Source organism: Cajanus cajan, chromosome 9 (genome assembly GCF_000230855.2).
Source record: "Cajanus cajan strain Asha chromosome 9, NIPB_CcT2T_4, whole genome shotgun sequence".
NCBI classification, from domain to species: domain Eukaryota; kingdom Viridiplantae; phylum Streptophyta; class Magnoliopsida; order Fabales; family Fabaceae; genus Cajanus; species Cajanus cajan.
In genome coordinates, this window is record NC_138525.1 from 50,577,498 (window position 1) to 50,599,929 (window position 22,432).

Below are 22,432 nucleotides of genomic sequence, written 5' to 3' on the forward strand. Positions count from 1 at the left end.
CGAAAACAAGAACGAAAATAGTGAAACTTGTATCTATCTCACCTCATTTTTATTCACCGATGTCGAAAGTTCAAACATTCTTGCGATCTACATTAATTTTCTAACATTACATTTTTTTATTGTACTAGTACAAAAATCACTTTTAAAATTGGGGTTTTAAAATTGGTTAAAAAGTAGCCGATTTTAAAAGTGACGTGGTAAAAATTTTGTAAATAATGACACTAGTTTTTAAATCGGCTAACTTTTAACCGATTTTAAAAGGTCTCTACGCTACTTTTAAAATCGGTCATTTAAGAACCGATTTTGTATCCTACATACAAAATCGGTTCTTAAATAACTGATTTTAAAAATGTCAACGAGAATATATTAGTCTCTCTCGCTCCATTCCTTCCCTCCATTTTAAAAATCGTTTTTGTATACTTTCCCTCCATTCCTTTCTTTAGTATCTCTCGCGCTTTCATCTAAAGTCTCCAGCTTCTCATTTTCTTTGCAAGACTACTATATCAAGGTAACATTCTCATTCTCTTCTCATCTCTCTAGTTTCGTTGTTGATTTATTCTAGGTAAATTTCGAATCTGGAACGGCCCGTACTGCAAGCAAAATGTCCCGTTCTGGTTGCAGAACGGGCTGTTCTGCTTTCAGATGTGCAGCTACTGATCCCTCTACCCTCTATCCTATTCTTCCTCTCATTCAAATCAGCCTCATCTTCTTGGTCAACTTTGTGGACATGGTGCTATCACCATCCTTTGCTATTAGCCAACGTCCTTTTCTTCTTCAATGTGAATTTCCTCTTCTGCCTCATCGGCCTAATCCAATCCATTCACTGGGTACACTACTTTCCTCTTCCCTTACCTTCACTTCACTTATATATATACTGACATGTAGCTTTTGGTGTTGGTGTAGATGATTGACCCGTATTGGATAGTGATACCTGTGATGCTTGTTCATTACTATGCAAGTCACCCTTTGGGTGAGTATAACTGGTTGAGGTTTAGGGTGGTGATATTGCTGACTTGGGTGTGGAGCATTAGGCTAATCCACAACTACTTCAGGCGAGAAAAGTGGCAGTGGGGTGCTAGGGAGGATTGGTTTTTCACTGATTTGAGTCAACAGTATGGAAGGCATTGGTGGTGGGCTTCCTTTTTCGCCATCTACGTCCCTCACCAGGTTACTTAATTAGTTACCATTAGGGAGCAATGGACTACATTTTTCATTTTGTAGTTTAGGATGCATAATAATTTGTAAGTTACTTAACTTATTATGTACACATTTATGCACTACATGTATTTTAAAAATATTTTGATTACATATATGGTTGACATTTACCAACTCTTGTCATTTGTATGTAATTTGGTCCATTGAAAACATATGAATTGTTTGGTATTTTATTAATTTGCAGGTTTTGTTTAGAGATCCTTCTAAAACAAGTTAATTATTTTAAAAAAATTGACAACTTTTAACATTGGTCATGCCATAACCAATCTTAAAAGTTAGACTTTTAACATCGGTCATTACATGATCGATGTTAAAAGTGTAACTTTTAACATCGGTCAACGACCGATGTTAAAAGTGTAACTTTTTAAAATCGCTTTTTTTAAAATCGGTTAGAGAACCGATTTTAAAAGTAAAAAATGACCAATTTTAAAAGTATTTTTTACAATAGTGTTGTGACCACTCATAATATAACTATCATCTCTAGTTTGGGTCCCTAATATAAAGAGTTTGCATTTTTTTTAAACTACATGCTCTTGATTGTATTATGTATAAACCACGCAACCCTGTCACCACCATTCAACAAATTTTTTTTGTTTACATGCTTCTGATGATCCGGGACCATGTAATATACACACTTTAATATTTTTAGTATATTGCATTATATGTGAATGTGCGTGGAAGGCTTAAATGCAGCGATTACATTTAGACAAGAAGTAAATAGTGTAGATAAGATGTGCATGGCATTTAATGGATATGCTATGCTCATTGACCATGCGTTCTCTCTAATTGACACTCACATGGCACACCAAAATTGAACATGAGTCTTCCTTATTTTTAGACAAGAGATTTGCAAGAGATAATGGGTGGTGAATTAATGGAAGGAAGAGCTACGTAGTTGTACGTGCCAACTTTACAAATTTGATTCTCCTCCACTTTTTCTCTTGAATGTGTCTTGTATTTGTAACTCACGTGCCTATGTTATTGCAGTTGTCCAATTCTCATTTCAAGCATTTGCGTGCATTTCCTTTTTTAAAAGAGAAATCAGTTTTGAAAATTATTTTCGATTGATTCATAAGAGCATAAGAAAAATGGCAATTTATAAAATGTTAATTTGAAGTGATCAAACTAGTTTCGGTGAGATAACTTAGGTAGATTAATTAACTATACCGAAGAGGTCTCAAGATCGATAACTTATTGGTTTAATTTTTTATAAATTCTATCAATAATTTTTTAACTTTCAAATGCTCACAATGAATTCATCCGAAACATTTGTTTCCATGCCTCCAACATGTGATACATAAGTTTAACCGATCGGTTATTATTACCTTTACCTAAGTTTTTTTTTATATTCAACCTTAAGTTTGAGATGGGGTATTAACATAGAATACTTTCCATTATTGTTTGGTTTAATTGATTATACTCACACTACTAGAATTTCTCATTACATGCGACTTTTCCTGTGAATTTTTCATAAAAATTCGCAGGAAACGTTGTTCCTACAATTTTTTTTGCGAAATTTTATCTGTAGGTAATACATTTGTAGATAATATATTTTTGCGAATTTTAAAATTCGCAAGAAATTTTCCTGTGAAATTTCTTGCAAAAAAAATTTGAAACTTTCCTGCAAAAAAAAATTCGTAAGAAAGTTTCTTGCAAAAAAATATTCGCAGGAAACTTTCCTGCGAATTTTTTCGCAAGAAATTTTGCTGGAATATTTTTTACGAAAAAATTAAAGAAATTACTATAAATTCTTCAACTTTCAAATGCCCACAATGAATTCATTCGAAACATTTGTTTCTATGCCTCCAACATGTGATACATAATCTTTTAAATTCTAAGATTGTAAATTATAAGCCTAACATTAAACCATACAAATCACCTTGTAAGGTAAGTGTTACCCCAACTTATATACTCTTTAATTGTTTTTATTTTCAATCGATTTAGGACTTGAAGTTTTTTTAAAATATTAAACTTATAAATTTAAATATTTTTTTAATTTTTCTTGCAAACTAAAATTGATAGGAAAATCCGCAATAAAAGTTACTTGCAAAATTTTTCTACCATTTAATAAACATTACTTGCGAATTTATTTTTGCAAGAAAATATGCAAGAAACAAAATAAAATTCTTACAATATTTTTTGCAAATTTTTTCCATGGATTTTTTTATGATCATTAAAATTCTAGCAAAATTTGCAAAATTTCTTGTAAATTATTTTTCGTAAAAAAATTTGTAAGAAATATCTATAAATTATTTTTTATAAATAAATTCGTAAAAAAATTTTGCGAAATTATTATTGCAAGAAAATTCGCAAAAATTTTCTATGAATGTTTTTTTTAAAAAAATTCGCATGAAAATGACACTTTTCTAGTAGTATCTCTTGTAGGTGATTGTGAAAGTTTCTCCTATTTTTATCATACTTCTCTTCATCTTATTTTTATTTATTATCTATGGTTTCCGTTAATAATTCTTATGTTGTTTCATAATAACAAATATTATATATTATATAGTGGGTTAACATAATTTGTTGGTGAAAAAATAAATGTGATGATATTCATATAAATCAAATAAGTATATATATATATATATAATTTTTATTATGAATTTTAATTTTACTCCATGAAAAAATTTTAATTATAAATTTATAGTGATTAGTCAAAAATTTCACCATACTTTCGATAATATAAAAATATTTCACCTTAATTAAAATATATACTCATTTAAATATTTAATGTCAAACCTCTAACTAGAAACGAATTCAAACTTTTACTTCACATACATTAATATATTATTTAATAAATACCATTCTAATAACTTACTACTCATAATAAAATTTAAATTAATATCCATCACTCTATTAACTATTATTATTATTATTATTATTATTATTATATTTTATGCTATATAAGTATATACGTAGACATATAAATATTTCCAATTCTTTATAAAATACGTAAAAATAAATTTTACCTCTATGATAAATATATAAACAGCTTATATATTATATATTATGATGTTATTTTTAAAAAATCTAAACGAACTTCACATTATTTTATATAATTATAAGCAAAATTTAACTCAAGCATTTGCAAATAATAATTAATATATTAAACTGAATTAAAGAACACACATTCAACACCAATAAAATGTCAAAAGAAATAAAAAAAAATAATTAAATAATACATCAACATTAATTAAGTAACATATAATAATAAATAAGATAAGATTAGAAACATTCCACTAAATAATTATAGTAATATTTTTATTTCTTGAAAATATGACAGCTGTTTTCTTCCTTACCTTGTAGAATTCACTTAGTTTCTTATTATAGTTTGGCTAATTTTAACTTTTTTTTCGTAATATTTTCCTAGTTGTAGTTGACAACAATATTTTAATAATCAAATTATTAAAGTTAAGAAAGATTGGTGTTTACATACATTTAAAAATGTTTATAGGTCTGCATATTGTGCTTATATATATTTCATTTTGAAGTTGTCCTTACTTTTTATGTTGATTTTTTTTTAAAAAATTTCTATACACTATAATTTTTTTTTTAATTTTTCTTACCACTATGTATACATTATATTTTTTGTGTATCAAATTTGGTGAGAGTTTTTATTGATTGTTATAGATATTTGTCTTGTATTGTTTTTATATTTATAGCATTACAAAAGTTTGAATGAACCAAGTAAAAAAAGAAGAAAGATAGCACTTGTAAGCGCTATCAATACATTAGAATATAAAAATACTTTGTTTACCAAATATTTTTTATTTTATAATAAAAAACAACGCTTTATTAAGAAATTGTTATCCGTGCATTAGAAAATAAAAAACACTTATTATAGGAAGTTATATATGTATATATAAGTAAGTGTATAGATAACACTTCTGACATAAAAAATTGTCTATTTTAAGTCATTAGGATGTTTTTTAAGCACTTCTTATCTATAAAATAAGCATTTTTTATAGATGATTTTAGTGTAATGACATAATATTATGTTACGTCTAATTCTCAAGCATTTAAATAATCAATTCATGTATATCATAGAAGAATAAGTGAGAATATATTTAAATTTTTTTCTAAGATTGGGTTTTTAGATATTTTTTAACTTTTATATAATTTGATTTTTACTTATTATAATAATTTGGGGTTTTTAGATATTGGCATAATTAGGTAGGGTGTGAATAGTAAATAAAGCAAAGGTATGAATAATAACCTCAACTGTTTTGACTGGCCCAGTGTAATATTTGGGGTATTGGGCCGAGTAACAAACACAGAGGCCCAAACTGCGAAGAAGAGAATTTGGTGAAGAGAGAAGGCATAGAAAGAGAAAGGTTGAAGAGAGAAGTGAAGGTGGAAATGAAAGTGAGTTGGAAGAAGAACGACAACAAGAAGAAGAAACGTTGTTTACCAACGTTGTCACACTTCACGGACCTTCCTTTCGAGCATGACGATCAACCCCATCCACACGAAGCTGAAGACGGCGCACGTGTTCCCGATACTCACCAATTGGCTAATGAATTTCGAGCTCAAGGAGACAAGCTTGCCATGGTATGTAACTATGTAACACTGTTACACCTACCCACGTTGTTCTCATAGGTTCTTTTATTTATTTATTTTTTGTGGGGAAGGATAGAATTTTGAATACAATTGCATCCCTTTTGTGAACAATAATCAATTTAATGAGACAAGGGTCACCCAATTTCTGATTTGGCAGAAAGGTCTGTTTTTTACGTTTTTTTTTTTTTTTTTCATTGGAATGTTGAGCACTGAAAAGTGAAAATTTATATATAACGTAGATTAAATTGCTCAGTTCCTTATATGGCTTTGCTGATTTTTTTAGTTAGTTTCTGTAGTGTAGAAGTTTTTAACTGAATCTTTATAATTTTTATTTATTTTTTTTTTTTTGAAAATAAGTTGTCTCTAGCTAACAACGGTTAAAAGCTTTGTTAATGTATGTGGACATATTGATGGCTTTCATATACTATAGATTGTTTTTTTGTGCAAAAAAAGTTTAGATTAGTTGGGTCCAAGGGCTTGCTAGTTACTAGCCACAGGGCAGGCCTAAAGGTTCTATGAATGCTTATAAATTATCACTATTAAGGTCTTTACATCGGCAAAAATCGAACTCATGTCCTTTTTGAGATATAAGTCCGTTCCTTACCAACTGAGCCAACCTTTGTTGGCTCCATAAACTATAGATAGGTCTTTAGTTGACAGATAGCAGAATCAAAGAACACTATGCTTTATCCATGGTTCACCGTAAATGCTTGGTCTGTATACTATATATGCCATTTTGTTGTCCTAAAATTTTTAAAATTTGGCGTGTCACCATGTCATGCTGTATGTCTGTGTGGATGCCTGTGCTTTGTAGTTGATTCCATATTCTTTTGCAGGATGGCAAGTACCGTGAAGCACTAGGTAAATGGGAAGCTGCTCTTGCATTGACACCTGATGTTCCAGTTTTGCATGAACAAAAGGCCCAGGTTCTACTAGAAATTGGAGATGCTTGGAATGCTGTAAAAGCTGCAACTCGTGAGTCCTTTGCGATGTTCTTCTTAATATTGTTTATTTAATATGTCAAATGAAATTTTAAGTTACTAAACTAAGTATAGCAACTGAACTGTTTTCTGAGGTGTAATTTGAATATATTATGTCTCTTGTTCTTAGTGATAACTTTATATTTCAGCAATTTGTTCTATATTTAATTCTGGCAAAGTATACATAGTGGTCAATAACATGCTATAGCAGAGCGGAGCTTCCCTATACTGCTATGAAATTCAAATAGTGGAGTGATTTTCAATAACAACCATTGTGGCTGCAATAGTGGCTTTTTGCACGCTATAGCAATGCTACCATAATATAGCCTTGAAAACCCCATTTGTTCCCTTGGACCATCATTGGTTGTTTTTCTTTTTTGGGTAAAATATTTCACAAAAAATTACCTCTATTTTGACCTATGTTCCTTCACACTTTATAAGAATGTTTTTGTTTTTTTCATGTGTTCTGTTCTTTCTTCTTCCTTTAGACTTCCTAGCTCGCACTCTGCTAATTTTTATCTAATTTGTTATGCTCTTTTTTCTATTACTTTCACTATCATCTTTCATTTATTGACTTCATTACTATGTTCTTATTGCTCCTAGATGGTAATTGTGTGTTAACTGTGACTTATTCTTTATCATGAATTTCTTTAATCTCAGGTATTTTGAGCATTTATATATATGCTGTTTAGTTTGTCTTATAGCATTTAAAACAGCGATCATCCCGCTTTCTGCTATCTCTCTTTAGTGTTTGTTTGCAGAGTTGGTTGCTATGCACCACTATTTGAGCGAGATTGATAACTTTGGAAGTAGATCTGTCCTGTTCCAATTTCTAAATCTATTTGTTTGAGGTTTTGTTGCTGGTGATTGTTATATATATAACTTCAATTTTTAGTGGTTTAGTGTTTGAAATTTGACTATTTGTGCTCTGTACTTGACAGGAGCTACTGAATTGGAACCATCATGGGCTGAGGTATGATACTACACTAAGATTCCTTCCTACTCATGATAATTATTTATATTAATTTTGTGCAGCAATTTTGTTGAGTAGTTTCAAGTAGCAATTATGCCTAAAAAAATATATAATCATAACTTTGACCTGTCTATATGTGATCTATTTCATGCATATAATTGAGCTCTCAGTTTGTTCTCCATTTTGAGGCAATCGTTGGCTTCTTGCCTTGTTTTATTTAGTGCATCAAAAAACAGCTAGTGCCTAGTAGTATCAAAACATATTCGAAATTCAGTAATATTTTCACCCGATTTGTGTTTGTTCTTGTAATGTATATGCTTAAAAGTGATTAGAGTGACCTATCTGTAAAGGAATTAGCATTTCAAATCTAAGTTGTAAGATCTGGAACCATGTTCTAAAGAAAAACCTTCTGTACCCGGTTGGCTTCTATGCTATGTCCGTGTTAGATTTGGTGTATGAACACTGCTTATATTTTATACCAAATCCTTTGCAAATTGTATTTGTTGGGCTTATAGTCTAAATAAAAAATACACTAATGTTGGATTTTGAATCACCAATGGTCATGCCAGCTAGAGAAATGCTAGTTCATTTATCCTAATCTGTAATCTCAATTGACATATTTATTTCTATATTGATCCTTCCAGGCATGGGTCACACTTGGCAGAGCACAATTGAATTTTGGTGAGCCAGATAATGCTATTGAAAGTTTTGACCGTGCTTTAGCTCTCAAGGTTAGTTGTTGTTGGATCACCTGATATTCTTTCCTTATTTCATTGTTTCAATTTTATTTTTATGGATTTATTTCCCGGTAATTTAGTTTCCTTTTTAACTGTAATTATGACAGCAAAATTATAGCCTATCAATATTAGGATTAGTCTCCCTATCTGTACGTGTAGTCACCTTGTTTTCATTTTCAGAAAATAATATTCAGTTCTTAGTCTCCTTTTTCAAGGGCCTTCTTGATGCTTGCCTGGTAGTTGGATTAGATTTTATGTTAATCAAATTTGCTATCCAGTATTGAGCTTGTATTTATGTTCACAACATCAAAAAAACAGACGACTGACATGTTATAATTGACATTCCAATATAATTGGATAAATAAAGTGATATTTGGAAAATTTGTATTTGGAGAAACTTAAGCATCAATTGATCAAGATTTCTATATTTTAGTTAGCAGAACTAAATGAAACTTCTGTCTCATTTTAATTGTGGGTATGTGAGGTTTTTGTGAAATGTTGGGTTCTTGCCACCGGTTTATACTTCTTCCATCCCAAAATAATTGTCACAAAAGAAGAAAAAAATTGTCTCAAAATATTTGTCGTTTTAACTTTTCAAGGCAATATTAATTATGTTTTTCCATTTATACCCTTAATATTAAGGTTCTCCCTCATCTATTTATCACTTTTTTGTAAAATTAAATAAGATTAACTTTACAAAACTATCATTCTTTCATATACTTATTACTTTTTCTTGATCTGTGTAATTGACAATTATTTTGGGTCGGAGAGAGTAGATGTTTACTTCTGAATCACTAAGAAGCAAGAATCCATCCTTGCATTCATTTTCAGTTGAATACAAAACAAAGTTTTTTGTTTTGTGCAGCCTGATTATGAGGAAGCTCAAGATGATAGGAAAACTGCATCACATCTTGTAAAGAAGAGAAAACAACTTCACTCATCAGGCCTGAGTGCTACTCAAAATCGATATGTGGTGGGTGAAAAGGATGAAAGCTCAAGGGCTGAAGTTGTCTAAATTTTCCAATGTGATATTTGATTATCTAAGTTTATGTTGATATAGGAAATTACAAGTTGTATACTTTTCAGCAGCTTAGTGGTATAATAGTTATGTTAATGTGACACTGTAATATACTAATATATACATTAAATTTTTTATACAGTTTTAGTTTAAGTACTAAATTTTATAATAATTATCCTGTGTCTCAATTCTCAAGTATAATCATTAAATGATTAGACCTTACTATTATTAAAAATATAATCAATATAATTCAAATGTTATGGTATTACAAATTTATTTTTCATTTGTAAGGAAAAATATATAAGTGAATTTTGTCGTCTTATATTATTTAATTAAATGATATATACATGTTTTAACTTTATGTCTAAATACACTAAACATATTTGTCTTATATAATATTAATTATTTTATTTATTCAATACTACATTTGATCCTATATATAACAAAATACAAGTATTATTTTAATCTTAATTATATTTTTTTTACAAGATTTTGATTTGACTAAATTATACTTTTGGTCTAACTATTCAGCTCTAAAATAATTTCTGTTTCTGAAATGTTAAATCTGGTGCAATTACGCTCATGGAGATAGTTAAGGGCCCCCCTTCTTTCAATTATGATTTCTTTTCTTGGTCCAATTCTCCTGGTGTCTGTCTTTTTTAATATTGCACATTGACTGATTTCTTTTCTTGGTCCAATTCTCCCAGTGTCTGTCCTTCTTAATATTGCACATTGACTATTAGCTTTCTGGGACATGAGAAGCTTGTTGGATTGGATTAACTTTCTTAATTCTTTGTAAAATACTATGTGTATATAGGTTAGAGTACTCTTTGTACTCTTGTTAATTCTATTTTGTTTATCAAAAAAATTTTGGTCTCACTATTTTTAAATAGTTCAATTTGATCTTCTGATATGAAAAAAATACTTAATATTATCCTTCTGTCCAAATTAATATTAATGAAATTCGATAAAATGACAATGTTGAATATTGTTTGAAAATTAAATAATTAAAATGAATCATTTAAAATATTTAATTTGATCGCATTATTTTTAAAATATTTAATTTGATTTTCTAATATTTTAAAAAAAGTGTTCTATTTTATCTTTTTTCCCTAATTTTATTAATGTCGTTAATATCAATTTGAACGGGATGATAACATTGAACCATTTTTTAAAATTAAAGGATGAAATTAAACCTTTTTAAATAATAGAACTAAATTAAATCTAAAAATATAATTTAGTCATTTTAGTTTTATAAGAAGCGCACATATATATATATATATTAATCACTCGTTAAAAATGTGTCAATTTATTAATTTTTTTTATACTTTTAATTTATTATAAATCCATTAAAGATAAATCCATTAAAGAGCCATCTGTCTATTTTACATGAAAGAATTCTACTAATAAAGAATCATATTTATTGTTGAACAAAAATATTTTTTTTTTTGGTGAAATAGGGAGTTTAAAAATCCAAAAAAAAAAAATTTAAATTACCTCCGCTAGATCAGCGGCAACTAAGTGTTGAACAAAAATAATAATATTTGATTTGTAAGTAGTGTTATTAAACATCGTTATTAGTTACGCTATTTAATTCTATGGGGTGATTTTAAAATAAAATTTTATATTTTAATATAATTAAATAAAATAAAAATTAACTAATTTAATTAGTTTTATTGGGAATTAAGCGTATAATACTATTATATGCTTCGAGCATCATAACATTGACTCTTTATTTCTTATACTAAAATAAACCCAAAAATAAGTGTATAAGGTGTAGTTTTCTTTGTGTATGGTAACTAGTAGGAAAATGATTTAGACTCCGAAAACGTGTACCGAATCATTAAAATAATAATTTAAATTATAAAATATTAAATTAAATAATTATTTTATAATAAATTTATTAAAAAATATTAATATTTTAATGTTTCGAACGATATTTTGGACAGTGTGATGTAACTCTAATTAGTAAGCAGTAAAATTCATTTGGAAAATTCTGAAATATCTGTACAAAGATTAAATAATTTGTGGAGGTGACATTCATAATTCTGACTGTCGATTTCATTTTTGGAATAACTTCCAATTATAATATGTATTTGTTTTTGCAATAATCTAATTTACATGTATTCAACTGAGATCACAAATCTTTTAAATTTATAAATCATTAATTAGGATTTCGTACAGTACATTAATCTTTTAAAATTAAGGTGAAACATAAAAAAAAAATGTAAATCATTGAATGGACTAATAATCATGTGCAGAATGCTAAATAAGCCTTGTGCAAAATTGGTACTGGCATAGTGAAATCTAAACAGATAAAAAAGCATCCCTTGTGATTATCCACAAATCAGATATGGATATATTATATTAATTTAAATAAATACCGTCTTAATTTTTTATTTTTGGTCCCTGAAATATCTACCGCCGACAGTAGTGACTAATCTTCTCGCTATGTTAAAGGCACCTCAAAAAGTGGGATAACTGGCCTCAAGATTTAACGCAGCTGCATATATAAGGCAAAATTCAAACTCCTGACCTTACTTAAACGTGGATCAATCCCTACCGTTGACTTGAGATTTTTGTTATAAAACATGACAATTCAAAACAATATATTCTACATGGAAAATAGCAGCCAATTAAATTTCATATCAACCACATATATTACAACAGTATCTGACCTGCTACATATCAGACTTCACTTACCAAAGTTTCTATCGATCCTTTTGTTCTTTGGCCTCTATAATCCTTTCTCTCTGACGGCATGTATCCAAAATTCAGCAAAATCTACCATAGTTTTACAACTTAACAAAATCAGTAATCTAAAACAAATGCAATAAATATAAAACATTAGGCATTAGCAGTTAGCACATACGCCCTCATGTTATTGTTCTCTTTGAGTCAATCATGATTGCATTTATGTCCTCTTCAGAATTCAGAGTATTTGCTGCAGTTATAAGCATGTCCATTCCTCCAACTTTGTCTGATTCCCTTCCTCGCTTTTTGTTCCATCTCTTGTCAATATTTTCATTTGGCTTTGAATCATTCTGACCAACTTTCCCTATGTTGCTCTCATATGCCTTCCTTGCCTGGCGAATTGCTTCCATCCCTGCATCACATTTCAAGCAGAACCATTTCCCTCTTGGAATAGATTTTCGTGAAGGTTTCATACAGTAGATATGGTATGCATGATCACAGCCATCACAAAGTACAACCTTATCATCATCTTTGTCAGTGAAGCAAACTTGGCATATGCATGAAGGGCAATACCAACAGCGACCATATGACTTAAGCTGCTTAATTGACAAACACCTTACATGGTAGTATTTAGTGGGGCAAAACGAGTGACCACAGATTTTCATTTTTTCATCATCCACCACCATTTTACAAATTTTGCAGTCATACAAGTTTCTCCCACCTTTGGAAACTTGAACACCATCATAAGTACAATTTGAATTCTCTTCCAATTCATACAGTGTTTCCTCATTTGTAGGGATGCTTTCCTTGCCAACAATGTCACCTAGGGTCTTTGGGACATTCAACAGTTCACACACCACACAATTCTCATGCCAACATCCAATTCCACTAGCAGCACAAGTGGCACAGAACCAGCTTTTCCGGGGTATTTCTTTCACAGCAGGCTCAATACAGGACAGATGATACATCTCCTCACATGAATCACAAACCAAACAGTCTGTCCCATCTGCTTTGTCTCCACAATGCCCGCAAGTGCCAGCTTTGTACATAACACATTCTACTGCCTGCTCTGGTTTCATGTGGGAGATGGATTCCTGGTTACTGAGCTGTTTGACATAACAACATAAAAACAATTTTCAACACTGCTTAAGTAAATCTCGAGCAAAGTTTCATATTGAATGAAGTGCATTTGACACTGATTGAGCAAAGAAAAAAAGGAAGATCCTTTGCAGCTTTAACAATGAAGTGCATTTGATACTGCCTGCTCTGGTTTCATGTGCATCATTGATGGTTAAACTTGCAAACCTAGAAAGATACTTGAAGACAGGTCTTAAAAATCAAACAAGCCCCACACCTGCTGATTAGTGATTACAGCGGATTTTTATATGCCAGAGGAAAAATTAACTACACCTCTTGTATCTTTCTTTCTAAATCAGAGGAAAAAAACGTTTTGAAGGTAGGAAAAAATCTAAATACATGGGGATTAATTTTTTCATTCTTGCACATCAAATTACAAAAATAAAATTATAAGTTAAACGCACATAGCCTAAGAAATGGTCGAGGCAGATTTCCAAATTGGGTAGGGTTACCGCAGAACTGATAAGGATTAAACTCTGAAGACTGGTCAACAACCACAATTCATTCTTCATTCATTCAGTCTAAGAGAAAAACGTGCAAAAAAAGAAGAAAAGAGAAGAAACTTTTGTTCTATGATCATGAAAAATAATGCAGCAGAAATATGTGCTAGAGACGAGGAATCTCTAATCTATGATATAGCCAAGACAAAACTGAACAAAAAGGACGGAATCAATTTCGGTGTCAGATCTTATGCTTCTGATCAGAGTTGATTAATAATCAACATCAATTCTCCGTCACATAATTGACAGTATTGATCTCTGCCAGAGTAGCTAGCTAGATGGCACAAAGGAAAAAAGGGTTGCAACTTGGTTTCTTTATTCTTAATGGTTAAAAGGTGGTTATTGGGATTACAGAAAGAGAATTGTATTGTTTTCGTGTTCAAAATCTCTAATACAATAGTCCTGTATATATGTTGTAATAGCTTCTAAAAGAAGCTATAGAAATAATAACTAATTTGAGAAAACTGATGACATGTTGAATTGGTAACCAAAACTCAATTAGAAAAATAACAAAAAGAAACCCTATATAATATTATATTATATCTAATACAATATTAAGCAGTAAGATCAAGTGGGGTGAGGTACAAAGTCAATCAAGTGGGGTGAGGTACGGAGTCAACCAACTTGAACTTGGTCCGAAGTTCAAGTTCACAGAAATGAGTTGGAGATAATGCTTTAGTAAGAATATCAGCATATTGGTCAACAGTTGGAACATGAAGAACTTAAAGAAGATTGACAGCAACTTTGTCATCCAACTCCATATGCTTTGTCCGAGCATGAAGAACAAGATTATGGGCTAATGCAACAGTGCTTATATTGTCACAATAGGCAAAAGGTGTATAATGAGAAACATGCCGTTCAGACAATAAAATTTGAATCCACATGACTTCAGAAGAAAAGGAAGTCATGGCCATAGCTGATGGTTGAGTCTGAATACTACCATCGGAAACAAGATATGCCCGAGATGAATTTGGGTTAGGTGGTCTAAAACCCAAGATGCCATTGGAAAATCCAGTGGGACGAGTGGTTGGTTGGGAGTTGAAGGGATGATAATTATATCAAAACCTGGGGTGGCAGATGAACCAGTAGTGGAAAAGGGAGTGTCAAGAGGTAAAGCTAGAACAAAATTTCCATCAAACTTGTACTAGCAAGATGAGGCAATGTGACCATAACGGGTGATAAACTTGACATTGAACACCTGCAAAACCTGCCATGCCCACGCCCATAACGATTGTTGGATTGTCCACCAGGACCATTCCGTGCACTAGCTCTTCCACTATGAAAAGAAGCAAATTGGAAATCTTGATGAGCAAGATTGGCTTGAGGTTGCAAGATAGGAGAATTAGAGCTTGAGGAGGTTTCAGCAATGTTGACAGAGATAAAGTTCTTTTTCTTGAATTTCTCAAGACATGATTCATGAGCAAGAAGGAGAGTTTTGACTTCATCTATGGAAAGTTCAATGAAGCGGCTACTGATAGGAGAAATAGTGGACTCATATTCCTCCGGAAGGCCTTCAAGAACAATATCAAGATGTTCTTTGAAAGAGAATGTAACATCATAAATTTTGTAACTATTTATCTATGTATTTATGCAAATTATTATATATATTAAATATTATGTAAGATAATGTAAATGAAATTTTTGTAGCATTATCTAACAAGATTTTCTAAATTCAATAATATGTATTTTATTCTCTAATTTCACTATTTCTCAGACGGCGTTGAGAAAATGCTGTAAAATCTGAGAAACTCAATTTAAGAAAATTTAAGTAATCTATAACTTAAATAATAATTTATTGAGTATAAATTAAGAATAAATGCAGTTAAGAGAGAAAATCTCTAAATTAAAATTTATAAAAATTCTCTAAAGATTTAACTAGAAAAAATTATTATGCTAAAACCTTAAGCTAGAAAATTATAAAAAAATGTTCAAAAGGTTATAAATAATTTTATCATCAATATAGTATGCTTGGAATAATTAATAAAAATGTATAGTTAGGTGAAATTAAAATACAAGTCTCAACCAATCAAATTATGACACATAAGCAAATTCTAATTTATTTAATTAATATTAATTAACATAATTAGGAGATGATCAAGAGATAAAAGTTTATATTTATAATGGTCAAGATTCTAATGATGACATTAGTTTCTCAAAATTATAATTAATTTGTAAGATATTTTAATAATTCTACAATGTTCTAGAAAGTTCTACAAAACTCTCCAAAATAGATATCTAATTACCAAATGATTAAATGAGTCGGAAGCTTAACTATTAAGATATTCAAATAATTCAAGAAAGTTCTATAAAATTCTACATAATAGAAATCTAGAATGGATTAGATGCTTAACTATTAAGATATTTAAATAATTCTACAAGTTTCTAGGATGTTCTATACATTTCTAAAAAAAAGGGACACATAATCACCATGTGATTAAAATGAATTGAAAACTTAATCATTAAGATAACTAAATAACTCTACAAAATTCTAAAAAGTGGACATCTCATCACCAAATTATTAAATAAATTGGAAACTTAATCATTAAGATACTTAAATAATTCAGGGAAATTCTAGAAAGTCCTATAAATATCTACAAAATGGATACCTAATCACTATGTTATTAAAATATCTTAGAAAATATCAAGAAATATCTACAAATCTAGAAGATTGAATGATGTGAATCCATTCGGGTAAAATTGAAGACTAACAAGCCCAAAGTCATATGATAAAGAAGAAGGATTAATGAGCTGGAATTTAAGTAGTTTGGGGCTGAATAATTAAATAAGTCTATTATCTTATTTTTTTAATATAATTTTCATTTTATTTTATTTTATTAAATAAATCTGATGGGTTTCCTTGCCTTTTAGGTTGCTAAGGGGAAATAAATGTTAGTGAGAATTAGTGAGAATTAGTGAGAATTTATTGCTTAGTTAGTGGGCTAGTGAGGAGTTAATTCTAGTGGATATTAAGTGTTAGTGGGAATTTATGTCATCTTAACCATCTAAGTTTATAAATAGGAACCTTTTGTAAAAATTTTAGACGGAGAGAAAATGAATTATTCAAAATTTGGATATTTTTCCAATTGAGAGGATTTTCTCTCTCTAGGTTCTTAGGAACTCCTTTTGATTCTTATCCTTGAATTTCCTAATTCAAAGTGACGAATCTTCCTCAACTTATCAATCTCTAGGGATTGTGACGTTGTTCTTCTATTTCTTACCTCAATCCATATTTTTTTTAATTTCTTAATTATGAGCTTTCCAACCTAGATAGATCTGTAAAAACGAATCCATCCCTCTGGGTTCATATCATTTGGTATCAGAGTTTCAGCTCTGGGTTTGGAATGGAAATGAAAATTTACTATACAAGATGTTTAGTTGACGACTCTCTGTTCTTAGTCGCAGTAGATGAATTCAATTTCAGAAATGTCGTGAGCAGCAGGGTGGTTGAGAAATTATGTCTGCCCACTACAAATGGACAAGCAATGATTAAATTCTCTATTGGAAAATATGAAGATGAAGTTCTTTATGATATTGCCCCCATGGAGACATGCCATATGTTATTAGGGAGGCCATGGTTGTACAATAAAATTATAAATCCTGAACAACCTTCTATTTCTTTTGTGCATGGTGGACGAAGGATTAAGTTGATATGTCTATCATCCGACACTGTACATGAGGATCAACTGAAATTGAAAATAAAGATAGAAAAAGAAAGAGAAGAGAAGATGAGAGCAGAAAGTGAGAAACATAGAGAGGAAGATGACAACTCTAACGTTACATTTTCTTCTTTTGATGTGTCAAATTTACAGGAACACGAGGACAAGTTTTCTTGTTTCAAGAAGCATGTCAACACCATTCCTAATGCACCTATATACATCCAGCCCATGTTTCAGAATAAAATTCAAGAGACCCTGCACTTGGAAATTGGAGTTGATTTGTTATTTGGAGTTACTGTTTTCCAAAGTTACCACTTGAAAGGGATTCAATTCCTATTCATTGAGTATGTTCATGGTTATGAGTTCAAAGAGGTTTTATTTGTTTCGTGGATGATTAATAACTTACCAACAAGTGAAACTAAAAATGGATACAAGCGAGATGTCTTCGACCTAGGAGGAAGCATTTGCGTTTCTGTAGTAGTTAGTGAATTAAATAAATTAGGAAAAAATAAAGTCTTAAGATTCGGGACAAATCTTCGTAAAAAATGAGGGTATGATAAAGAAGAATGATTAATGGGCTGAAATTTAAGTATTTTGGGGCTGAATAATTAAATAAGTCCATTATCTTATTTTTTAATGTAATTTTCGTTTTATTTTATTTTATTAAATAAATCTGATGGGTTTCCTTGCCTTTTAGGTTGCTAAGGGGAAATAAATGCTAGTGGGAATTAGTGGGAATTTATTGCTTAGTTAGTGGGCTAGTGAGGAGTCAATTCTAGTGGATATTAAGTGTTAGTGGGAATTTATGTCATCTTGCCCATCTAACCTTATAAATTGGAACCTTTTGTAAAAATTTTAGACGAAGAGAGAATGAATTATTCAGAATTTAGATATTTTTCCAATTGAGAGGATTTTCTCTCTCTAGGTTCTTAGGAACTACTTTTGATTCTTATCCTTGAATTTCCTAATTCAAAGTGGCGAATCTTCCTCAACTTATCAATTTTTAGGGATTGTGGCGTTGTTCTTCCATTTCTTACCTCAATCCATATTTTTTTTCTTTTAATTTCTTAATTATGAGCTTTCCAACCTAGATAGATCTGTAAAACGAATTCATCGCTCTTGGTTCATATCATTGAAGAATGGAGGTGGAGACTAGTATAAATAGGAGAAACCACACACCAAAAAGCTCACCAACAACCCTTAACAACTAGACATAAACCAACGCCAAAGAAACACCAAAAAATACTCCATCTTTTCCACAACCAAGGAGGAAAACAAGGAGTAAACAACTAAAATTTCAAGAAAAATGGAAGAAAGGAAGAAGATAAGAAGAAGAAAAAGAAGTATGAAAAGAAGAAATCAAGGAAATTAGGAGAAATTAACAAGCTTGGAGAAATAGGCATGGGTTAGATGTTTAATTTTATTCATGTCTATATAATTGTAGAATAAATATTGATCTTTACTTATAAGTTTTGATGCATGGAACCTTAGGTTAGTTGATATGGTTTTTGATTGTACATTTTGATAAATTTGATGTTTTAAGGTTGAATCTTGAAGTGGTTGATTGTTTATGATTGAACGTTTCTACTGAAATTGTTTGAATTGTATTTGAAGAGTTTGATTGTGAATAATTTTTGAAGTGATAGATTAATAGGGATGCATATTGCATATTGCATAATGTCATTTTTGAGTCAAAAGATTTTTGGGGGGAAAAGAAAAGAATTTCAAAAAATAAATATTTGAGAAATGAATTTTGTATCAAGGATATTTGATAGAAAAAGAATGAGTTTTATAATTTTGAAATGATACATTTTACGTGAATTCTTTTCTTTATGTTTACTATCTAAGACATTGGTGGCAAGAGATTGATGGTGATAGTGGGTACTGTCAAGGATAGTTGGCAGTACGAGATGGATAAAGAAAAGGATAAAGTGAGAAAGAGCTTGATATGGTTGTGAAAGTCTGACTGAGGTATTTGTTTTATGCTACCAATGTCAGAAGATAGTAAATTGAATTTGAGTAGAATGGGTAAGACGGGAACTCTGGTCTGGGGGATAGACCTTTGGTCTAGGGAGTGTTTGGGCATGGACAATCCCACAGATGGCCAGTCTTTATTGATTCTGTGTCATGGTAGCCTTCCGGGTGCACTAATACTCTGACTACTGTCTACTTGTTCGCGTTTAGTGGAGCATTGCCGAATCACTGGACAGAGTGATGTTAAGCTCTAACTTCACTAAACACTCAAAAGGGAAAATCTCCATGGAATATTGAGTCAAAATGATTTTTAAAAGTATATTTTCAGTCAAAATCTGCATCTCATAAGCATATTGCATTATTTGGGCTATTGTTAATGAAAAATATTATCAATTTGTTGTGTGTTGATAATTGTATGAATTTATTATGCATTTGTTTGATTTGTTTGTTTGAGATGTGAATGAAATTAAATGTCTAATCCCATAAATATTTTTTAAACTTAGATATTGGAGATCTCATAATGTAAAAAAATTGGATGTGCAATTAGAAGGTCAGATGCAAAAATCCAGAGCATAGGATGGGGGGTTTTATTTTGCTAAGTTTTTATAAAATGGTTTGTAATATCTAGTGACTTTTATTGAATAAAACTTTAATTAGATAAATTTACTTCATTTGTTTAAGTATCTTTTCTACACATTATAATAATATAAATATTAGTAACCATAAATAATTAGTTATGATTAACATAGGTAATCTAGAAAGGGGTTACATAGATCAAATCACCAATAGCAATTAGAGTATCAACCAAAGATTGAATTTGAAGAAGATAATCAGAAATTCAATCTTAGTGTGGGCTCGAAGATCATTTCAGAGTTGACGTGCTTTGGCATTAGTGGGCGCATGAAAATATGCATGGATCTTGTACCAAAGTTGAAAGGAAGACTTGCAGCCAATAACTCGAGTGAGCATGTCCTTGGACATTGATGATTGTAACCAAGAAAGAAGCAACTGATCTTGTTGTTCCCAAGCAAGATATTCTTTAGAAAATACAATCAGCATCTTTGTCAACAACTGAAAGGAATTTCTATGGAATTTGGGGATTAACCAAGAAATGACGGAGATGGTGACCTTTGATGATAGGTTCAACCTATATTGACACCAAAAAAGATAGTTCTTGGTATCTAATTTCTCAAAAATAGTGTGTGCGAAGGTAAGAGAAGGGGATGAAGAGGGTTTGACAGATTTAGCATGAAAGTGCGACAATGGTTCCGTTTCTTCAACCATGAGAAGAGACTAATAGTGTAGACAAAGAGAAAAGGAAGAAAGGGCAATAGGAATCAACAACAAGGGCAATAAGAGAAGAGAATAAGAGAGGGCAACAAGGATCAACGACTCTATGATACCATATTGTGATTAGAGAAAGAGAGTTGTATTATTTTGTGTTGAAAATCTGTAATACAATAGTCCTATATATATATATATGTTTCAATAACTTCTAAAAGAAGCTATAGAAACAATAACTAACTTGAGAAAACTAATGACTTGTTGAACAGGTAACTAAAAATAAATTAGAAAAATAACAAAAAGAAACCCTATACAATATTATATCTAATACAATATTAAGTAGTAAGTTATATACTCCAATAGTGGTCAGCAACCAGGTGTGGAGAGGAGAACAAGTCAAAGTTGAAACAAAGCAGCCTTAATGGAATTTGAATCTGCCATTTGGTCCCCCATAGAGATTTGTTGTCACTTAAGCTAAAAGCCTCTTCGAGGTTTGCTTCTTAATTTTATTTCATGCTTTTTACAAAGCTGAAACAGAGAATTTTATTTTATTTTTTTAATACCAAGGCATATGCATGTATTTCATTTCACACTACATCTTATCTTCCAATACATAAACTACAACTTATATTAAGATAAAATAAAACTATTGTCTCCTGTACATGTTGCATAGTGGCTTAGGTATGAGAGGATTAGGTATCTGTGCAAAAAAATTATCTCATAATGTAGATCAAAACTGTTTTAACTGATGCCAAAGCAAAATTTATCTAACCATCAGATTTATCAAACTTGATCCAGTTATATGCATGATCAACATATCAAATACTAATAAAAATTTGATACTCTTACCACTTGTTTTTCATCTTCAAAGGAGCTCTTCACTGAAATTCCCACCTAACAATAAGGAAAAGATGACATACAAAACACCAGAAAACAAATACCTCATAGGTAAAAAAGAAAAATCAGAAGTAAAGAAAAAACTATGAAACTTAAGTGCTGTGGCAAAGAATTACAAGAGTTTTCTTTACCTGCTCATAGAAGGAAGCTTTTGACATGTTGGAGAGGGTCTTGGTTATAGCAACAATCTGATTTCCAGTATTTTGAAGCTTTCGCCAAACCTAAAAAATCAGCAAGGCCGAGTCATGTAAAATAACATATTAATGCGTGTAGTCTGCCTCGACGGCTACAAATTAACAAGCACTCTAAAGAATTACCCTCAAACAACACGGAAGATTATGGACGGTTATGATTAGGCAAAGATTATAGATGGTTCTGATGCAATCAAGTTGATAGGAGTTATCATAATTTATTTGGATTAGGAAATATTGCAACTGATAACATTTTTAGGACCTATTTTTTTCCTTAATTAGGTAGATTTGTCTCCACTCATTAATTACCTATGGACGATCTGATTACATCTGATTTTGGTGTAGCAAATCTGGGCCAAGAAATCATGGGTGAATCTTCTCACCACCTGTATTGTATAGTATACACCGTATCACTTTACTAGAGTAAGTGCTTGTGAACATGCAAGGGAAAAGGCAAAATGTTTTGTATTAAATTAACATTAATGCCATTAGGTAGGAATGTTTTAAGCCAAAAAACAACACTTGGACTGTTTGATTATAGATTAGGGTTAAGATTACAATAGAGCACTGCGTATTCAATCATTTGATTCTTTATGGTATCAATGTTCTTAAATAC

General features: G+C 30.6%; 2 protein-coding genes across 2 annotated transcripts; one reads left to right on the forward strand and one right to left on the reverse strand.

Moving 5' to 3' along the window:
- The first annotated feature begins 5,533 nt into the window (after positions 1-5,533).
- LOC109815748 (Tetratricopeptide repeat (TPR)-like superfamily protein) lies at positions 5,534-9,655 on the forward strand. Its single transcript, XM_020380546.3, has 5 exons — positions 5,534-5,766; positions 6,612-6,750; positions 7,697-7,728; positions 8,373-8,459; positions 9,331-9,655. Exons 1-5 carry the CDS (start codon positions 5,575-5,577, stop codon positions 9,478-9,480), a joined length of 600 nt encoding a protein of 199 aa, XP_020236135.1. The 5' UTR covers positions 5,534-5,574; the 3' UTR covers positions 9,481-9,655.
- A 2,369-nt stretch (positions 9,656-12,024) lies between these two features.
- Positions 12,025-22,018, reverse strand: LOC109815752 (PHD finger protein EHD3). The gene is made up of 4 exons (XM_020380549.3): positions 21,943-22,018; positions 21,757-21,846; positions 21,578-21,622; positions 12,025-13,283 (listed from the first exon to the last, which is right to left on the reverse strand). The coding sequence occupies exons 2-4, from the start codon at positions 21,781-21,783 to the stop codon at positions 12,360-12,362; spliced, it is 996 nt and encodes a 331-aa protein (XP_020236138.1). The 5' UTR covers positions 21,784-21,846; positions 21,943-22,018; the 3' UTR covers positions 12,025-12,359.
- Positions 22,019-22,432: the final 414 nt, after the last annotated feature.

Excerpts from the sequence above, each read along its gene's own strand:
- LOC109815748 (XM_020380546.3), top strand. The coding sequence starts at position 5,575 with ATGAAAGTGAGTTGGAAGAAGAACGACAACAAGAAGAAGAAACGTTGT. Across the intron at positions 5,767-6,611 it reads AAGGAGACAAGCTTGCCATG|GATGGCAAGTACCGTGAAGC; the intron begins GTATGTAACTAT and ends ATTCTTTTGCAG. Across the intron at positions 8,460-9,330 it reads ACCGTGCTTTAGCTCTCAAG|CCTGATTATGAGGAAGCTCA; the intron begins GTTAGTTGTTGT and ends TGTTTTGTGCAG.
- LOC109815752 (XM_020380549.3), bottom strand. The coding sequence starts at position 21,783 with ATGTCAAAAGCTTCCTTCTATGAGCAG. Across the intron at positions 21,623-21,756 it reads AAGCTTCCTTCTATGAGCAG|GTGGGAATTTCAGTGAAGAG; the intron begins GTAAAGAAAACT and ends CCTTATTGTTAG. Across the intron at positions 13,284-21,577 it reads TTGAAGATGAAAAACAAGTG|CTCAGTAACCAGGAATCCAT; the intron begins GTAAGAGTATCA and ends TATGTCAAACAG.